The following is a 16,752-nucleotide window of genomic DNA, read 5'->3' as shown; positions in this document are numbered from 1 at the left end:
GAGAGTGACAATGTGCTTCACCTAAGGGGAACTGAGAAACACAATTTAGAACAAAATTGAACGAAAAGTAGGCGAACATTAGACTAGATTCTAAAACACATGTCACAGAAAAATATGCAGTTTCGTCTAAATTGTGTACCAATATGCAAATCTCAGATGATGTGGAATTAAAGGAATTAAAAAACATTCTGTGGTATTTCTCATTTACATATTGACTGGAACTCTGCCATCTGGTAAAAAGGTCCAGATTTTATAAAAGGAAGGTTAGCTTGTAAAATTAGAAGAGAGGTACAGTCCTTTCATTTCTCATATGCAAATTTTATAAGAACTCATATTTAACTCAGTGTTTCCTAAGCTGACTGTCTCTCCCTCTCTCTTGGCCCCCTGGTGAGATAAGAAATCTTTTCAAAACTCCCCCCTTGAATCTCTTATTCAGGGGGGAGAAACAGCACTCATCCCCTGATAGAACGGTCAACTCATCCATGACAGATTACTTTTATCTTTCATACAGTATATTATATGATAGTATAATATTAAGGCACTTTGATGCAAGATGCCATAAAGCATTCCGGCACGCTACTGAATCCTCAGCACAGGAGCAGTGTCATCTCACATGGAGTGGAAAGCAGAAGCCCTTCAGGGTTAAGATTCAGTGGGAGGAATATGACGGTAAAGCTATTTAGAGGATGTTTATTTACTGCTCACTGTTGATCGCTTAATACCGGTTACAATTCTTGTTCCCGTCTGCATTAGGCAAAAACACTCCTGTGCAGCTGTAATGAAGACAACATTCCTCTTCTAAAAAGTGGATGATATATTTTGGAAGAAAGAGCTGATATGAACATAAACTAAAAAAATGATGCATTTGTTAATGTTGCATCACAACAATTTTCCATCTACCTGCATGTCTGGCAAAGCAGATGTTGCCCGTAAAAGCAAGTTGATGTTATGATGAAAACAGGATGACAGGTTACAGTGAAAATACACATAGCTGTGTGGTCCTTTAGAAATGTGTCATTTACAAAAGGGGCTATTCACTCAGTTATCAGCCAATAGCTTAAGAGCAGCATTTCTGAGAACCATCTGCACTGTAGGCAGTCCGTTTTTAGTAAAATAATGACTGACCTTAAAGCCACAGGGTAGAAAGAGGAATTCTTGAAGTCATGCATTATCTTTTAAAATCTGACTTTATAGCCTCGCATATTTTCTTAGAAAATAAAGACGGTTTATCTCATTTCTCTGTAGTGTCGCCTCAGCATCCTGCCCTTCGTGACCTCTGAACAGAGGGATTATGATGATTGCATTTAAATCCAAAGAGAATCATTGTGTAGGAAAATTGCAGTATGTACTTTTGACGCAACAACCCGGCTATCTCATCAAGGTCGGAGAGTGACAAACTCTTTTCAGGCGACCAGAAAGCATACGGCTTTGAATAAGCTGCTCATGCCCGGGGATCTGGGCAAGCCTGGGGTTTCAGAGAGCACTTTAGGTGGTTCACAATGGAACAAAACCCTGCATCTTTTGCCTCTATAATCATTGGACCTCCTTTAGAATACCACCGTGCAATGGGCCACACAGCATCTTGGCCTAAAATGTTGTTGCTCTGTTGCCACATGTCATTAACATACATACCATCACATGGTAGTGTTTTGGATTTCAGTCTACAGCCCGAGCCTGCTGATCTTTATCCTCTTTTTAAACGTGCGTTTGAGTTTGACAGATACGCCCAACAAGTGCATGACAAGAAAATCAGGTATTAATGATCTCAGCATAAGATAGAGATAAGGTACTGTTGCTTTGCTGGTTGATGATTATAAACCTCCACATCTACTTTGTGTGTTAAAACAATGTAGGCAACTCTTGGCATAGTGTTGTTCGCGCTTTTTATTTATACACAAGACGGATATGATTAACCATGCAGGAAACAAACCGTGTACTGGTGAGTAATGCAGACAAGCCTTAACACCGAACGATCAAATAGTTGTCGCTTACCTTGAGGATGTCTCCACGCTTGAAACTAAGCTCATCATCAGCAGTAGCTTTGAAATCGTATTTGGCAATGGCCTCCATGGTTGCTGTTGCTGCGTGCAGGAAAAAAACTGCTGGGCTGTGGTCGTCTATAAGGGACTGAATAAAAAATAAAAACACGTATCCAGGCTTCCGTGGCCAGATGCTTCTCTCCGAGTCTCTCCTCCCGTCTGTGACCCGTTCCTTTAGTGCTTTGACCTCACATAAAGGTTACAGTAAGGTGCCTGTGAAGAAGAGACAAAACGGTACTGAATCACACTAAAAATTCAAAGTGGAGCAACAACTACTCAGCTATGTAAAGATGTGTTTTTTTTGTTTGAGACATGTTTGTTCTTAAATACGAAGATTCATATTTTAGATGGATAAATCAAATAATATGGCGAGAATTAAAAAAAACAAAAAAAAAACACCCCAAATTCAGGTTTGGTCAAAGAATATCTGAAAAATGTGCAAATGAGTCTTTCGGTCTTTCAGTTCTAGTTTTCCTGTAGTCATGAGAAAATGATTTTGTGCTCTGGACATCACATGCTTTGTTCTCTCAAGATCCAACAATATCCAAAATACAATACACAAGCTCGAATGATCATCTCCAATGGCAAACCTGAGTGAAATCTGGTGAAGGCCTACATGTTCCTTCATGAGAAGACAGGACGCAGAGTTTACGACAATCGATGGCAAATTGCTAAAGACTTTGCTGACAGCCAACCACCTGGCCTGGGCCACAGATAAGTCGGTAGCCTACTTAAACCGAGCCGTCACTGATATACTGGCTAAACCTGCAGTTGCTGAGTTAAATGGATGAAGCTACGTTATCTCATTAAGTTGTTTGCTAACATGCCCCCGTGCAGCAATGATGGGTTCACACTAATAACGAACAGCTCTGCATCCAATGAGGCCATTAAAATCTGACAGCCGGCCAGATGACTACATTAGAGTAATGAATTCACGAAGAATAATCTGCAAATGCCAAACGCCAGGGTTTTGACGGAAACCATCTCGTCATGGATAATGTTTAACGTTACCGTTACCCCAAAACAGCGACAACATTAGCTTGTCTGGAAGTATTTTGACAGCAACGAAACAATAAGTCCTTAAAAGGGGACTGCGGCCATTGTTTACAGTTATACAACAGTCAACAAGTCAACCCCATGGCCCCAGTATCTGAAGACAAGCGATCAACACAGCGCATCAGTGACAGAAGTTACGTTAGCAGAGACAAAGTAATGACAAGGGAAGCCGAGGTCTAACGGCGACAGACTGCGACCATCCTCTTTAGTTTACAACCATCTCGAGATGTTTCAAATGTCAGACCAAAGTCAGATTTTAACATGTTGAAATGTGCCATTTTAAACATCGGACCGTGTTTTCGATCGTTTTCACGCGAGTTCGAGTGAAACGAATCCGTTCCAACAGACAGCCTGCGCCCAGCGTTCTAGAAACGCTCGAGCTAGCATACCGGCTAACGGTCGAATAACAATAACTGCGATGCCGTGTGAATATCAAACTTAACCCCGTTAATTTACCACAGCGGGGAAATCCACGATGACATTACTCAACACAACTGTCCACTTCAAAATAAACACGGGGTGTTTATCAACGCCCGAGGCCTGTGAGCTAGCTTCGCGTTGGCAAATGTGAAAGGGAAGAAAACACCTTTTTTTTTCATAGCGCAAGCTGTTGTTGCTAGCTCTGAGGCACAGTTAGCCCAGCTAACGTTACTGAACTTGCCTAGCCTGCGTCGCGAGAGGAAAGAGCACACAACTTTTACGTGAGGGGAAAGAACAAAGAAAACTCACCACTCGAGATATTCCGTTTCGACGCTGCCACCGTAACAAACAAACACCCTATCGTGCGACAATCCGCTCCCCGTTTCCTCTTGAGAGGCAACAAACGATGTACGTCTGATGTCGCTTACACCCCGTCCGAGGAGCCTAAACGTAGCTACTAGCATAAGGTTTACGACGTTTATTTCCGCTTCCTTCCACAGCGCTGGGAGGGTCTGCCCGCCGCTGCGACTGGAGCTCCTCCCTGTCAGTCTGTTGCACTTGTCTGCCAAACCCACCACAGAACTGTTACTGGCTTCCAACTAGCTTTCGTTATCCCCCCTAATTATCAAAGGTTACCTCGTGCTGGTGTGATTCAAATTAGAGGGTCACACGTTGCGCCTGCACAGATCCATACAATTCATGAAATTTGACATAATCGTGACATAAAAGTGAGGTAGAATATATGATTAAATAGGCCTAGATAGGGGCAGAGGCATCTCAATGCTTCAAGATTTATGAGTGTAAATATAACATCGAACTGTTGCTAAACGAGTGGCTGACATCAGCAGTCGGGCGGTAAAAGTAGACATGCCAGTGAAAACTGCGCTCAGTGTTCTGACCTGCTGTAACTTCTCGATAAAGTGACTTATTATGTTGAGTATAATAAGCTACTTTATAAGCCACGAGCGATCAGCAGTTCTTCAGCTGGTTCCTCTCATTAAAAATTGACCGTGTAATTCAAATATGCACATAGCGCACACTCACCACTCTGAAGATGTGCCAGGCGAGCTGCTCAAAAAAAAGAAATAGAGTAGCCTTCATCCTCTCACAAAGTGTCAGCGGTGAGTTAGCGTGCTAGCTGCCACCTTTATCCCACTGCACAATCCGTTATTTGGCCGATAGTTGGCCGTCTTTCACTTGTTGTTGATTTTTGGAACATCTGCTTTGAATTGTAAGCCTTGGAGGCCCGGTGTGCGACAACGACAGACGCGTTTACCAAATACCTTGACGGTGCTGACACCTAGCGGGCAGATCAGGAACTGTTCGGAATGCAGGACTCGAGATTCAGAATGTTTCACCGTCGCTCAGGTTGTTGAAGTTCAGGCGTGTGACAATCTTTTGCTTTGAGACACCGCTACAGAAATGGTACATGGCAAGTAGATAAAATGTATATCATAAAAATAATAATAATTATAATGATATAATAATAATAATAATATTGATACAATAATATGAGAGTATGCAGTAAAACTATGGACAGCAGGGATAAGGCGCACGTGTATCTGTACTTGTATGTCCTCGAGACGACAAATATAGTTAATGAATGGGCAACAAGGGACAATATGTTTAAAATAAAGCAAAAATATGTCTAGAATAAGGAAAACGGCGTAAAAACACCAATAAAAAATTATATTAAAAAGGTAAGTAACGTGTAAGTACCAGACCGCTTTAAATGTGTTAGAGATGTGATGGACAGTGAACAGTTTGGGACTATCACAGAAGGGCATAATACAGTAAGTTCACATACAGCCTTTGTTTGACATAGTAGGTAGGCTTACAGAGGAGACGACATTAAGAGAATAACCTGCCATGTCTCACACTCTCAGTCCGTACTCAACCTCGAGCAGTATGTGTGTGTGTGTGTGTGTGTGTGTGTGTTGAGTGCGGTGTCGCCGGTTTTCAGAGCTGTGACGTCGCTCATGTTGTCTTCATGCAACCGTCGGCTGCCTGTCGCGCGCACCGAGGAAGAAGTTTGAATAACCTCAACAAGCTTGCGTCGTTCCTCCTCTGCTGTTTTCTTTCTTTCTTTCTTTCCTGGTTATATGTATATATGTGCTTTCCTTTTCTTGGTCCTTTACTCACGGCACCCCATGTCGTAGGTCTTTATTTCTTTCCGAAACTGTAAGTTGACTATTTTGAGCACTTTTCAGGATGGACTCTGCCTACATGACGAATTCGTCTTCTGCACCCTTCAGGCCAGAAGAAGGTAAATTGTTTGTTTTCTTCTCCTTTTACCACGAACTCCTTTAAATGGGCCAAGCCCACTCTGTAAGTGCTGTCAGTGCTGTGTCGCCAATTTATTTTTTACGCATTCTTAATAGATCTTTGTGACCTTTTTTCCCTCTGCCGATCCAGTGGTTTTGGTGTTGGAGTTATATATGGTGCAGCTATGAGTATGTTTATTTGTTTTTAACATACTGCATTCATGCATTCAATTTTTTAATTAAGTTTTTTGGGGATGTGTCTATTTTACATTGATAAAAATCCAAATCTAATCGAATTAAAAGCACCTTTAAAGAAAGTACATTGAAGCAAAGGATGTATTTTGAGAATAGACTCACAGACCAAGCGAGTAACAAAGACTGCTCTGTTTGTAACCCTTTCGCCAGAACATGAGCAGTACAACAATGTGCTCATGCCCAGCATCTTTGGTGTCATCTGCTTCTTGGGGATCGTGGGTAACTGCATCGTGATCTACACCATTGTGAAGGAAACCAAGCTCTGCTCCCAGCAGACAGTCCCAGACATATTCATCTTCAGCTTGTCCATCGCAGACCTCCTCTTCCTCCTCGGCATGCCCTTTCTCATCCACCAGCTTGTGGGCAACGGCTCCTGGTGCTTCGGTGGCACCATGTGCACCGTCATCACGGCGCTGGACTCCAACAGCCAGATTGTCAGCACGTACATCCTGACTGTGATGACTCTGGATCGCTACCTGGCCACTGTCCATCCCATCCGCTTCAAACATGTTCGAACCCCCTTCGTGGCCGGGGCGGCGGTAGCTCTGGTGTGGGTCTTTTCTCTGGTCTCCATCACTCCGGTGTGGATGTACACAGGACTCATGCCTCTCAAGGATGGCTCAGTCGGCTGTGCTCTCCTGCTGCCCAACCCAGCCACAGATACATACTGGTTCACCCTCTACCAGTTCTTCCTGGCCTTTGCTCTGCCTTGGGTGGTCATCTGCGGGGTCTTCTTTAAGATTCTCCAAAACATGTCAGCTACGGTTGCCCCGCTCCCCCAGCCCAGCCTGAGGGTGCGGACGAGAAAGGTGACCCGCATGGCGGTGGCCATATGCCTGGCGTTCTTCACGTGCTGGGCCCCCTACTACATCTTGCAGCTGGCCCACCTTGGAGTGCAGCGGCCCACCTTTGCCTTCCTGTACGCCTACAACATTGCTATCAGCATGGGCTACGCCAACAGCTGCATTAACCCGTTTATCTACATCGTATTAAGTGACACGTTTAAGAGGAAGTTCATCGTAGCCATCCGACCGTCCCACAGGACGTTCAGGGTCGCCCCTGCTCTGGCTGATGGCAGCATGTGTCTGAGGATGGCACCAGACAGCCTCCATCCATCTCACCTGCACTCATCAAGGGAACTGCTTCAAAACATGCTGCCTGTTACTGTTGCTGTACACTGAGATTGGCTGTCCAGAAACGTTGCCAGCAAGTCTCCAGCTGCAACTAATGACAAACACTTCTGTGTCCATAAAAGCATCATTAAAGAGGGATTTCCGTTCCAGTTGTGACTGTACTGAACTTTAAAGTGCATTTATGTGCTGAGTGGTGATGTAATCTGTGACATTTTTTTGGCATTTTCAATGTTAATGATAGATACTCAACATTTTACTTAAAAGAGAAAAAATGAACAGTACATCGAATTTGCCAAAGCCATGTTTGTTTAGACTCAGCCTGAGACAGAAAAGCAACGTGCAATAATAGAAAAACAAACGACACAGGCTAATTAACAGTTGGATGTTTTGATTGACTTAAAGGCACAATATGTAAGAATTGGCCATCCGTCAAATTCATACTCCAAACAAGTAGGGGGCAGCATTTCACCAGAGTAACTGCTAACTGCTGCTAACTGTAGCTCCTGTTCGCTAGTTAGCTCAGTTAGCCATGGAGCCAGAGGTCCAAACTGGGAGCACTGAGTGGTATTTTAAAAGGGAACGGGTCGGGGCTGGCTGCTAATCTGCAGCACAACGCATAGACATCTTTAATATATCTTCAAAACTCTTCTTTCTTTACAATTTGTTCTTTTATGATGTTGTATTTATAATGTTTTCAACTGTAATTATTACATATTGCACCTTTAAAGCCCCCCTGATATTTACTGGGGGTGAGCAGGTTGATTAAATACTGTGTCTGTGACGTCTTTTGGATGCATCCCCGAGTCACTCTCAAAGCAGCCAGTGATATCGTGGTTATATAAAAATTGTGCAAAACATGATACATTGATTGCATCAAACGTAACAAAATTGAAGCCACATTATGTAGAAATTGGCTTTTGTGTGATCCCCCCCCCCCCCGCCCTGAATGCAACACCACTGTGATGTAAACATGTATATAATGCTGTGATCCTGCCCTCTCACTGAAGCTACACAGTGCAGAACAAGTGACACCATTCACCGTATTACAAGACACCGTACCATCAACACGATTTTGAAGCTGTCATTTTAAGGTGAAAGTCACATGATGTTGCATTAAAGGCGATTAATTGATAATATCATTGTAGCCAAATAAAATGGCATGGTTCTGCACCTCAAGATGATCATTTTTATGATCTTAAATATGATTTTGAATATTATTTTGATAGAATCTAACTGTGCTAGCTGTTTATATGTTGCAAGCTGTGATTAGTAGACAGAGTTTACAGTGCAAGTCCTTATGTTTGTCTAGCATACATTTTTCACCAAGATGGCCGTGGCACAAACAGTCCTCCTCTGAACAGAGAAACTCAATATCTGTGTGACTCATAAATGTCTAACTTTTTAAATGCTGTAATGATATCTTTATTGTTCCAGAACTGTCTTTAAACAGGTTGTTTATGCATGCATATTTAACAGCTGTGTGGGTATTTAAGTGGGCATCTTTACTAGGGGTGTGCCAAAATATCGATACTATGATATATCGCGATATTTCGTCTTGAGGTACGTTATCGATACACTGGTGCCAAATATCGATATTAAAAAATGTAATAAAAAATAAAAAATAAAAAAAATATTATTATTTATTTATTTATTTTTTTTGGCCCACCATCACCACCACCCCTCTTCGGAGGACAGCTTTATCTTTATTCAAACATAGCTATACAACCAAATAAAATTAAAAAAATGGTTTAAGTAGCTCTGAAACCCACACATATAGATATTTAATGATAGTTGTAGTCAGTGTGTGTGTTAAGAAGAGACACTGTGCAATATACTCTTTGTTTACTTGGCTGTCTTTCATGTGAAATTGATTGACAGTGTTTTGTCATTCCTGTGAAATGGATTCAGTGCAGTCAATAAATTCTGAATTTCTTCAGTGACACAGATATCGTGATGTATCGTGGATGAAATTTCTTGCAACGTATCAATTATCGCAGAATCGCTGTATCGTGATATTATCGTTATCGTGGGCAAAATATCGTGATAGTATCGTATCGCAAGGTACCTGGTGATACCCAGCCCTAATCTTTACTGTGATGTGACTGTTGTACCTTGCTGCGTGTTTTAACTGTTAGAACGTGCTCACGGATGCAGAGATGACTGTCCTTACAGTGCTCCAAACCATTTTGACATTCAGAGGCGTATGAAAGAAACGTGCTTTTATAACATATTTTCAACTGTTATATATGTGAGGAGAAGTGTTGATGAAGAGTGGAATACAACTGAAATATCTTCATTGAGTAGCATGAAAGGCCACATACAAAGCTTGAAAGGAAAGAAAAGTATGCCGTGGCAGTTCAGACTTGGGCTGGAGGCAATATTGTCTCTTTCTTTTCCTCCAGCTTGTCACAGTGGGGCGACTGAACGACTGCATGTCGAAATGTCAGGTGGCAGGATCTGAAGTATGACCCGCTGAATACTGGAATAAAGCCAGGATTACACGGCACTAAGAAGATATGATTTCTCCGTCCTTGTGTCTTTGTCCTTGGGTTTTCTGTTTGTCACAGTCTAGAACTAACATCAACATTTTTTTTTTTTTTTTTTAGTTTCCCAGTTGAAATGTTGTGTGCATTCAGTCCGAGTGTACAGAACAGCTCTCGGAATAAATGTACGCTTCAGTGAGTCAGAGCACAAAATCCAGTTGAGAAATGTACGTAATGCATCGCAATGTACGATGTAATTACTCGTTAACTGTACCAGCACAGAACATACGTAGATACGCGAGGTTCAGAAACCCAATGTATCTACGTTGTGTGACTTCTGATGAAGAAATGCCTCCAGAAAATGAAAGGATTTGCTTCAGAGAGCAGCTGAACCACTGGTATTTTTCTCCTAAAATGATTGACAGGGCCGATAATATTGAGGCCAGAACGGGTCAGGTTCTGCTGATGAGACTGCAATTACAGGAGCCTTTACAAACAAACTCGAGGGCCAAACAATGTGCCGATGAAACAATCCGTCTTTAACCCACCAGTCTTTAGTTGAGCCTTTGATGAGTCGGCTGTTTCGCTTTTTTCGCGTTCCTGCTGTTCCGTTAAACCTCTTCCTTGTGATTTACTGTGGAATAAAAGTTCTGCCATTGATATGGCCGCCTGCTGTCTCTCGCTTTTGGGCCCACCTTCGTTGCTCTCAGCATGACACTTATTCATGAATTCGTGTTCCCTCGGTACCTGCATTTATTTAACAGTGCAGCTATAAAAACAGAGGCTTCTGTTTAAATGTTTCCCCCAGGCAACACGTGTCCGAGGAAACCGATGCAGAACATGTGATGAACATTGATGCTGTCATGAAGTGTTATGGAATTCAACACATACATACATTTTATAGCAGGTTTATATAACAGCGCTTTGATAGCTTTATAATACCCTGTGGTGAAGCTTCAACTCCCCTAGAAATGAGATTTTGAGTCTTTCATGGCACACAATGTGTTTATAGATGGGGGGTTTAGACAGAATCCGAGATAAAAACTCCACTGCACAAAGGGATTTTTTTTTTAGTTTTTTTTTTTTAGCAGGGAGTTCACATTAATTTTCACTTTTTAGTCTCTGCCCTTAATTCTCTCACTCTCTGCCAAACTGTAACGGCTGATGTTACTGTGAACCACAGGGAGCTGCAAAAGTCACAACACATCCCCAAGCTGGGCTTTTACATTAACAGCACCTAGCAGCAAGAGAAAGTCATTATAGAGATGCAGAACAACCACAAAGAGACACAAAATGTTCACAAAGAGAAGTAAGATAATCACAAAGGGACACAAAATACAGATACAAAAGTACCATAAAGATACACAAACGAAAGAGACAAAAGTACCACAAAGAGACACAAACGAAAGAGACAAAAGAACCACAAAGAGACACAAACGAAAGAGACAAAAGAACCACAAAGAGACACAAACGAAAGAGACAAAAGTACCACAAAGAGACACAAACATAAGACAAAAGTACCACACAGAGACACAAACGAAAGACAAAAGTACCACAAAGAGACACAAACATAAGACAAAAGTACCCCACAGAGACACAAAGGAAAGAGACAAAAGTACCATAGAGACACAAAGGAAAGAGACAAAAGTACCACAGAGACACAAAGGAAAGAGACAAATGTACAACAGAGACACAAACGAAAGAGACAAAAGAACCACAAAGAGGCACAACCATAAGACAAAAGTACCACACAGAGACACAAAGGAAAGAGACAAAAGTACCACACAGAGACACAATGGAAAGAGACAAAAGTACCACAAAGAGACACAAACGAAAGAGACAAAAGTACCACAGAGACACAATGGAAAGAGACAAAAGTACCACAAAGAGACACAAACGAAAGAGACAAAAGTACCACACAGAGACACAATGGAAAGAGACAAAAGTACCACAAAGAGACACAAACGAAAGAGACAAAAGTACCACAGAGACACAAAGGAAAGAGACAAAAGTACCACAAAGAGACACAAACGAAAGAGACAGTACCACAAAGACGCGGCCGCATGTCTCTGAATTCAGTGAATAGTGAGAGAGTATTTTACCCGCTGCTATAAGTGATCAGCTGTGGGATTTCAGTGAATACACAGCTGAACAACAAATTACGAGTTTGTTCTGCAGAGGCGAGGCTGCACTGACAAGAACAGTGACGTCTGGTAAGGGCTTGAACATTCTCTTGCGTAAGGCACATTCCAGCTGTCTAAACGTCTGTGAACAATCAGATTGTTTTGTTTGTTGTCATTGGTTGTCTTTGGTTGTCAATGCAGGAAATCAATTGGGCATAAAGGCTTCTTGTGGAGAACCGGCTCGGTACTAATTAGAGTCAGTGAGCGTCCATGATGTACACCACACCCGTAAGATATTCAAACCGTTTGTCTTCCCTTGATTAACTAACCCTTTCCACTCACTAGATTCCAACGATAAAGTTCTCCGGATATGAGCCTTTCGCTTCATCATTATGTTTTTAATTTTCATTAGTTCAAGCAACCTTTTTTTTTTTTTTACTTTCAGGTGCCAGCGTCAATGTGCCAGCAGTTTCATTTTCAAATTTAGCTCAGGCAAAACTCATTCTTCCCAATTCAGACGACTGATAAAGACACATAATAATGGCTGCACAATAATGCCCATCCATCCGAATTAAATAACGGAGAAAAAAGCAGACGCAGGGGTCATTTCTCATGTTATTTCCTATGAAACTGCCACACCTGAAATTGACTTTTCATAACAAACAATAAACATTAAAAATCATGCCATTTGATGTGAGGGTTCCAATGCCCACAGAGGTGCCTTCATGTTACCTTTCATTCATCACTTAGTGGCTCTAATATAAAACACAAGCAGGTGTCCGCCCTCGCTCCGATCGTTAACAATATCACCCTTTGGCGACGGCGGCAAAGCGGCAGCAATGGCCTCAGAACAACAACACGTCAGCAGCCATCGCGCCGATCTCTGCGTGAGCAAAGACAGCAATTACCTTCGCTGTAATGAGTTTGGTCCTCTGTCAGGGACAGCTCTGCTGCGTCATGCTGACTGTCTTCACAGCAAAGGATCAACGTCCTTGTTAGTTAGCCTAACAGAAAGATGTGAGCATAAACAATCTGCATTGATCAAACAACTTTAAAGGAATAGTTCAACATGCGAGGGGAATATGCTCGTTCACTTTTTTGTCCATTATTTTTTATCCTCGTGTTTGGTGGTTTTAACAGAATTTCCAATGTGACATCTTTGAAGCGATGTGGCGCCGAACATCTAACCACCCCATCCAACCTGAGGCTCTGATGTGTTCACGCTGGAGTCTGATTAAACGAGACGAGGAAGCCAGAAGCAGGGCGGGCCTATCTAAATGAGAATCACACGTGGATGAGTCGACAGAATCGCCATGAGTGTGCAGAGATAAGTCAAAATTGAAATTCCGATTCTGTACGTGTCGGCAGCAAGGGGCCGTAGCTCTACAACTTATCCCTCATTTCACAGCGACACCATGGATCCACACGTGGAGCAGATTAGTCAGTTTTGAGGCAGAGAGAATTCTATCAAATTTGTCGATTACAGAGAAAAAAAGCAGCATGGCGTCGACATCTGCCCGCCCCCTCTGGGGTCACATTTCATTAGTAGCCTGTGGCATTTTTAATTGAATTGTCCAGTGTCCAATCAGCCCATGTTCAAATAAAAAGCATTCTCTTTCATGTAGATCAATGTTGTGTGTGTGTGTGTGTGTGTGTGTGTGTGTCTGTGTGTGTTTCAGGTGATAAAGAAAGTGGACATTTCTGCATCTCTGCAAGTGACAGTGAGAGCTCTTTCCTGTGACATCAAATAAAGCATCAGAGGGTCAGTGTGGCGATTATGTTGCTCCAGCACCCCTCCTCCGTGTTAGCATCCATTTTTCTGAAAGGTGCTTCTGGAAATGTGACGGCGAGGGCAGTTTTTATTCTACATGTGATCAGCAGCGCTTTTCCTCTGTGCAGCTTTTAAGTCTGGTCCTCCCTGCCGAAGCATATGGACTGTTGACAATGTTAAAGGGCACAATCTGTGTTTACTTTTACGACTTTAACATCCACATTGGACATTGTGTTGTGTCTAGATGTGTGTGTGTGTGCGTGTAGCAGACATAATCATGTAAACACAGTAACCGGCAAACGGGTTTATGGCGCAGTCCTTTTACATGCACAGCAGGTCTTCGCTAAAGTCGATCTAATTAGATTTGCAGCACCTAGCTGCAGAAATGTGCATATTAACAGGAAGTCCTTTTCATTTTTACAAACAGGCCAGCGAGTAAATTAGAAGTGCACACAGACCCTCTGATTGGAGGCTTAATGAGTGACGTCATGGTTGACAGATAGTCAGAGACAGATAGTGTTATTAAAGAACAGAGCGAGCTTCTTATAGGCTTAATCGTACATCGGACCAATGGGCAAATATACATTCTGTGACGAGCTGCTAACAGGCTGATTAAATGAAGCATTTCTTCGACATTAAGTGTTTCCACATCATAATGGTGATGCTGTCTGAGTTGAGATAGCTGTGAAAACAACAAAAATACAGGTACTATATGAACCTTCTCAATTTGTTCTTTACCATGTCAGCTGGTGGGCACTAAGAATAAACATTGCTGAAGCTCCCACTAATTTTGAGAAGTGCACGGTCTCGTTGAGAATATAACAATGAATAATGCATCTTTATGGAAATTTTCAAAATAACGCCTCCGTAGAGCTTGCTGATTTATCTTGATGGTGTTGCCGTTCAGCCTGACCTCTGGAACTCATGTGTTTGCCAGCAGGGTGGGCTTCTGTAAAATGCTGGAAGTAAATAAGGGATATAAATATACAGTATGTAAATGACCAGTTATATGTGAGGCCATCTAATCACATTCCTATGTGTAAGGATATTGTTATTAAAATGGCAAGGCACATTTTTACAGATTATTTAGGGCCATGTTTGCATGTGTATCTTTATAACAATCATTATGAATACATGGTAAATAATATAACCTTCAGTGACATGCTTTATGAACCAATAATTAAAGCGGTCATATTGTGCACATTTTCAGGTTCATACTTTTGTTTGGGGGTCCTTGTAGATTAAAAAACACATTATTTCTATTTTTATTATTTCTCATAGGCTGCATTGCTGCAGCACCACCTTTCATACTGTGTCTCGAAGGCCCATTTTTAGCTAAAGAGTGAGACATCTTGCCTCTGTTCTATCTTTGGTGAGAGTTGCACATGTGCCTTACTTAAAAGGCAGGATTTGGCAATCAGAGGTACAGTAGGGCGGGTCATGCCGAGCAAGGTAGTGTGATCTAAAATAACGCTGCTACAGCAGTAGCAACTGTGTGACGGCTGACTGACTGGAGTGTATATATTTCATAGTAAATATAAATACATATTTATATAACGTCTGTTACATAGTGAGGCATATAAGTCATGGAAGTAAAAGCTTGACTCCAAACCAGGCATTTCAGGCAGTGCAAGCAGTGAGAGAGTAACTCCCTTTGACATAGACTTCAGGCTTTTTGACTTTGCAGATCTTTTACATGCACAAAAAGGCTGTATAGCACAAAAAAGGAAAGGAGAACCCCCCAAAACATAGTATGACCTCATTAAGCAATTATAAAGGTTTGTAATCGCTTGCTGCTTTTAATTGGCCATCTAGTTAATGTTTATAGATAACTACACAGGATTTATTAACCATTTACAATGTGCAATTGCTTAATACATGTATGTCATTGTTTGTTTAAGGTGCCATATATAAGAATTGACTTGAGTATTAGTATTGACGATATGTCAAAGAGGCTCCGAGCTGGTCCAAAGCCGGGAATGCCCCCCATGGCCCCCTTGCTACATGGCTAAGCGCTTACTCTGGTGATATGCTGCTCGCTACTCATAACCTAGGCAACTGCAGTGAGGACACTGTACATGGGACACCTGTTCTACCAACTGAGCTAACCTTTTTGTTTAGAGTAAGCTATGAATTCAACAGTTCCTACATACTGCACATTTAACAGTAAAATAGCTATTACAGTTTTTATTGATTGCTTTGATGCAACAGTCAACTCAAACTCCAAATTTTCAAAACAGTTAACACACAGGCCGAAACAGTGGCACTCATGGTCGAAATTACTCATTTTGTTTGCAAAAGGCTCTAACCGTGCCAAAACATTTAAAATATGCAACAAAAGCTAATTTTGCTTTCAAACAACTCAACTTGCAAACAAGTGTATGAGCTCTTCCAATCAACCATTACACAGTGGACAACAAAATACAAAATACAGCACTCAGTGCGAATTGATGCACCATTGCTTGTCATTGTGGCCTATTACTCTACGTAGCTTTCCTGCCATTTGTTGTCAAATTTGCCTTATTGCAAAGAATTGAATCCAGAATCAGAAATGCTTTGATGCATTTTTTTGATTCCATTGATTCTTTTTTTCGAACTGTGGCTGAAAACTGAAATACTGTAAATATAACACAAAATACATGGAAACCAAAATAGAATCTATTAGAGTATAAGAAAATAAGAAAGCTGGTAGTCTCATAGTTCACAAAACATTTCTGCAGCTTCACAGCAAGCATTTTCCTGAACAACTGACCTGTTTTAAAACATAGAAAAGAAGTTAAAGATATAAAATATTACAGTAAAGTTTAACAATCTATTACTGCAGAGTATAAGAAATAGCCACTATTGATACTCAGTCTCTTCTGTCTTGACGATGGGGCCACATGGCCTCATCCACATCACATTCATTATCCTCTCTTGCAATGAACCAAGGGAAAAATCTTCTTGCATGCCATCCAACCTTGACATTCCTCTGCACCTATTTCTCACTCTCATCTGCCTTAGACCTCTTCAATCCATGTTGGCAAAGAACAACACAGCCGCTGCACTTTTTAAGGCCTGCAGACTGATTGCTCATTGAAGATTTGTGTTTAGGCGTGTCAAACAGGTGCTTTAGTGATTTCATACTGATGTAGGTAGTTTCTAATAGTTAGGAACAGATGGTTTCTGTTTGGTTACCATAGCTAAAACAATAGAGTTTGGACTGCTT

The 16,752-nt window shown here is 41.6% G+C and overlaps 2 protein-coding genes across 10 annotated transcripts in view; one reads left to right on the top strand and one right to left on the bottom strand.

Annotated features, from left to right (window-relative positions):
- Positions 1-4,798, bottom strand: part of grb2b (growth factor receptor-bound protein 2b) — a 35,111-nt gene extending 30,313 nt beyond the window's left edge. For 4 of the 6 annotated variants that reach the window (XM_030408636.1, XM_030408640.1, XM_030408641.1 and 1 more), the window contains exons 1-2: positions 3,825-4,017; positions 1,993-2,252 (exon numbers count right to left, since the gene is read on the bottom strand). In XM_030408636.1, coding sequence (XP_030264496.1) covers positions 1,993-2,070 — 78 coding nt within the window. In that variant the 5' untranslated portion in view covers positions 2,071-2,252; positions 3,825-4,017. Of the gene's footprint in view, positions 1-1,992; positions 2,253-2,629; positions 3,444-3,824; positions 4,018-4,559 lie in introns of those variants that run through there. The other 2 variants (XM_030408638.1, XM_030408639.1) reach the window with 2 other exon arrangements.
- On the top strand, positions 4,027-8,573 carry mchr1b (melanin-concentrating hormone receptor 1b). Of its 4 annotated transcripts, XM_030408632.1 has the most exons (4): positions 4,027-4,940; positions 5,726-5,781; positions 5,931-5,968; positions 6,185-8,573. In XM_030408632.1, the coding sequence occupies exons 1-4, from the start codon at positions 4,938-4,940 to the stop codon at positions 7,213-7,215; spliced, it is 1,128 nt and encodes a 375-aa protein (XP_030264492.1). In that variant the 5' UTR covers positions 4,027-4,937; the 3' UTR covers positions 7,216-8,573. The 4 variants fall into 4 exon arrangements, with proteins under 4 accessions (XP_030264492.1, XP_030264495.1, XP_030264494.1 ...); XM_030408635.1 differs by lacking the exon at positions 5,931-5,968 and having other exon boundaries at positions 5,771-5,781; XM_030408634.1 differs by lacking the exon at positions 5,931-5,968.
- Positions 8,574-16,752: the final 8,179 nt, after the last annotated feature.

This window comes from Sparus aurata, chromosome 23 (assembly GCF_900880675.1).
Source record: "Sparus aurata chromosome 23, fSpaAur1.1, whole genome shotgun sequence".
In the NCBI taxonomy this organism is placed as follows: domain Eukaryota; kingdom Metazoa; phylum Chordata; class Actinopteri; order Spariformes; family Sparidae; genus Sparus; species Sparus aurata.
The sequence above is the reverse complement of the archived record's forward strand: the minus strand, read 5'-3'. Positions and strand labels throughout refer to the sequence as shown.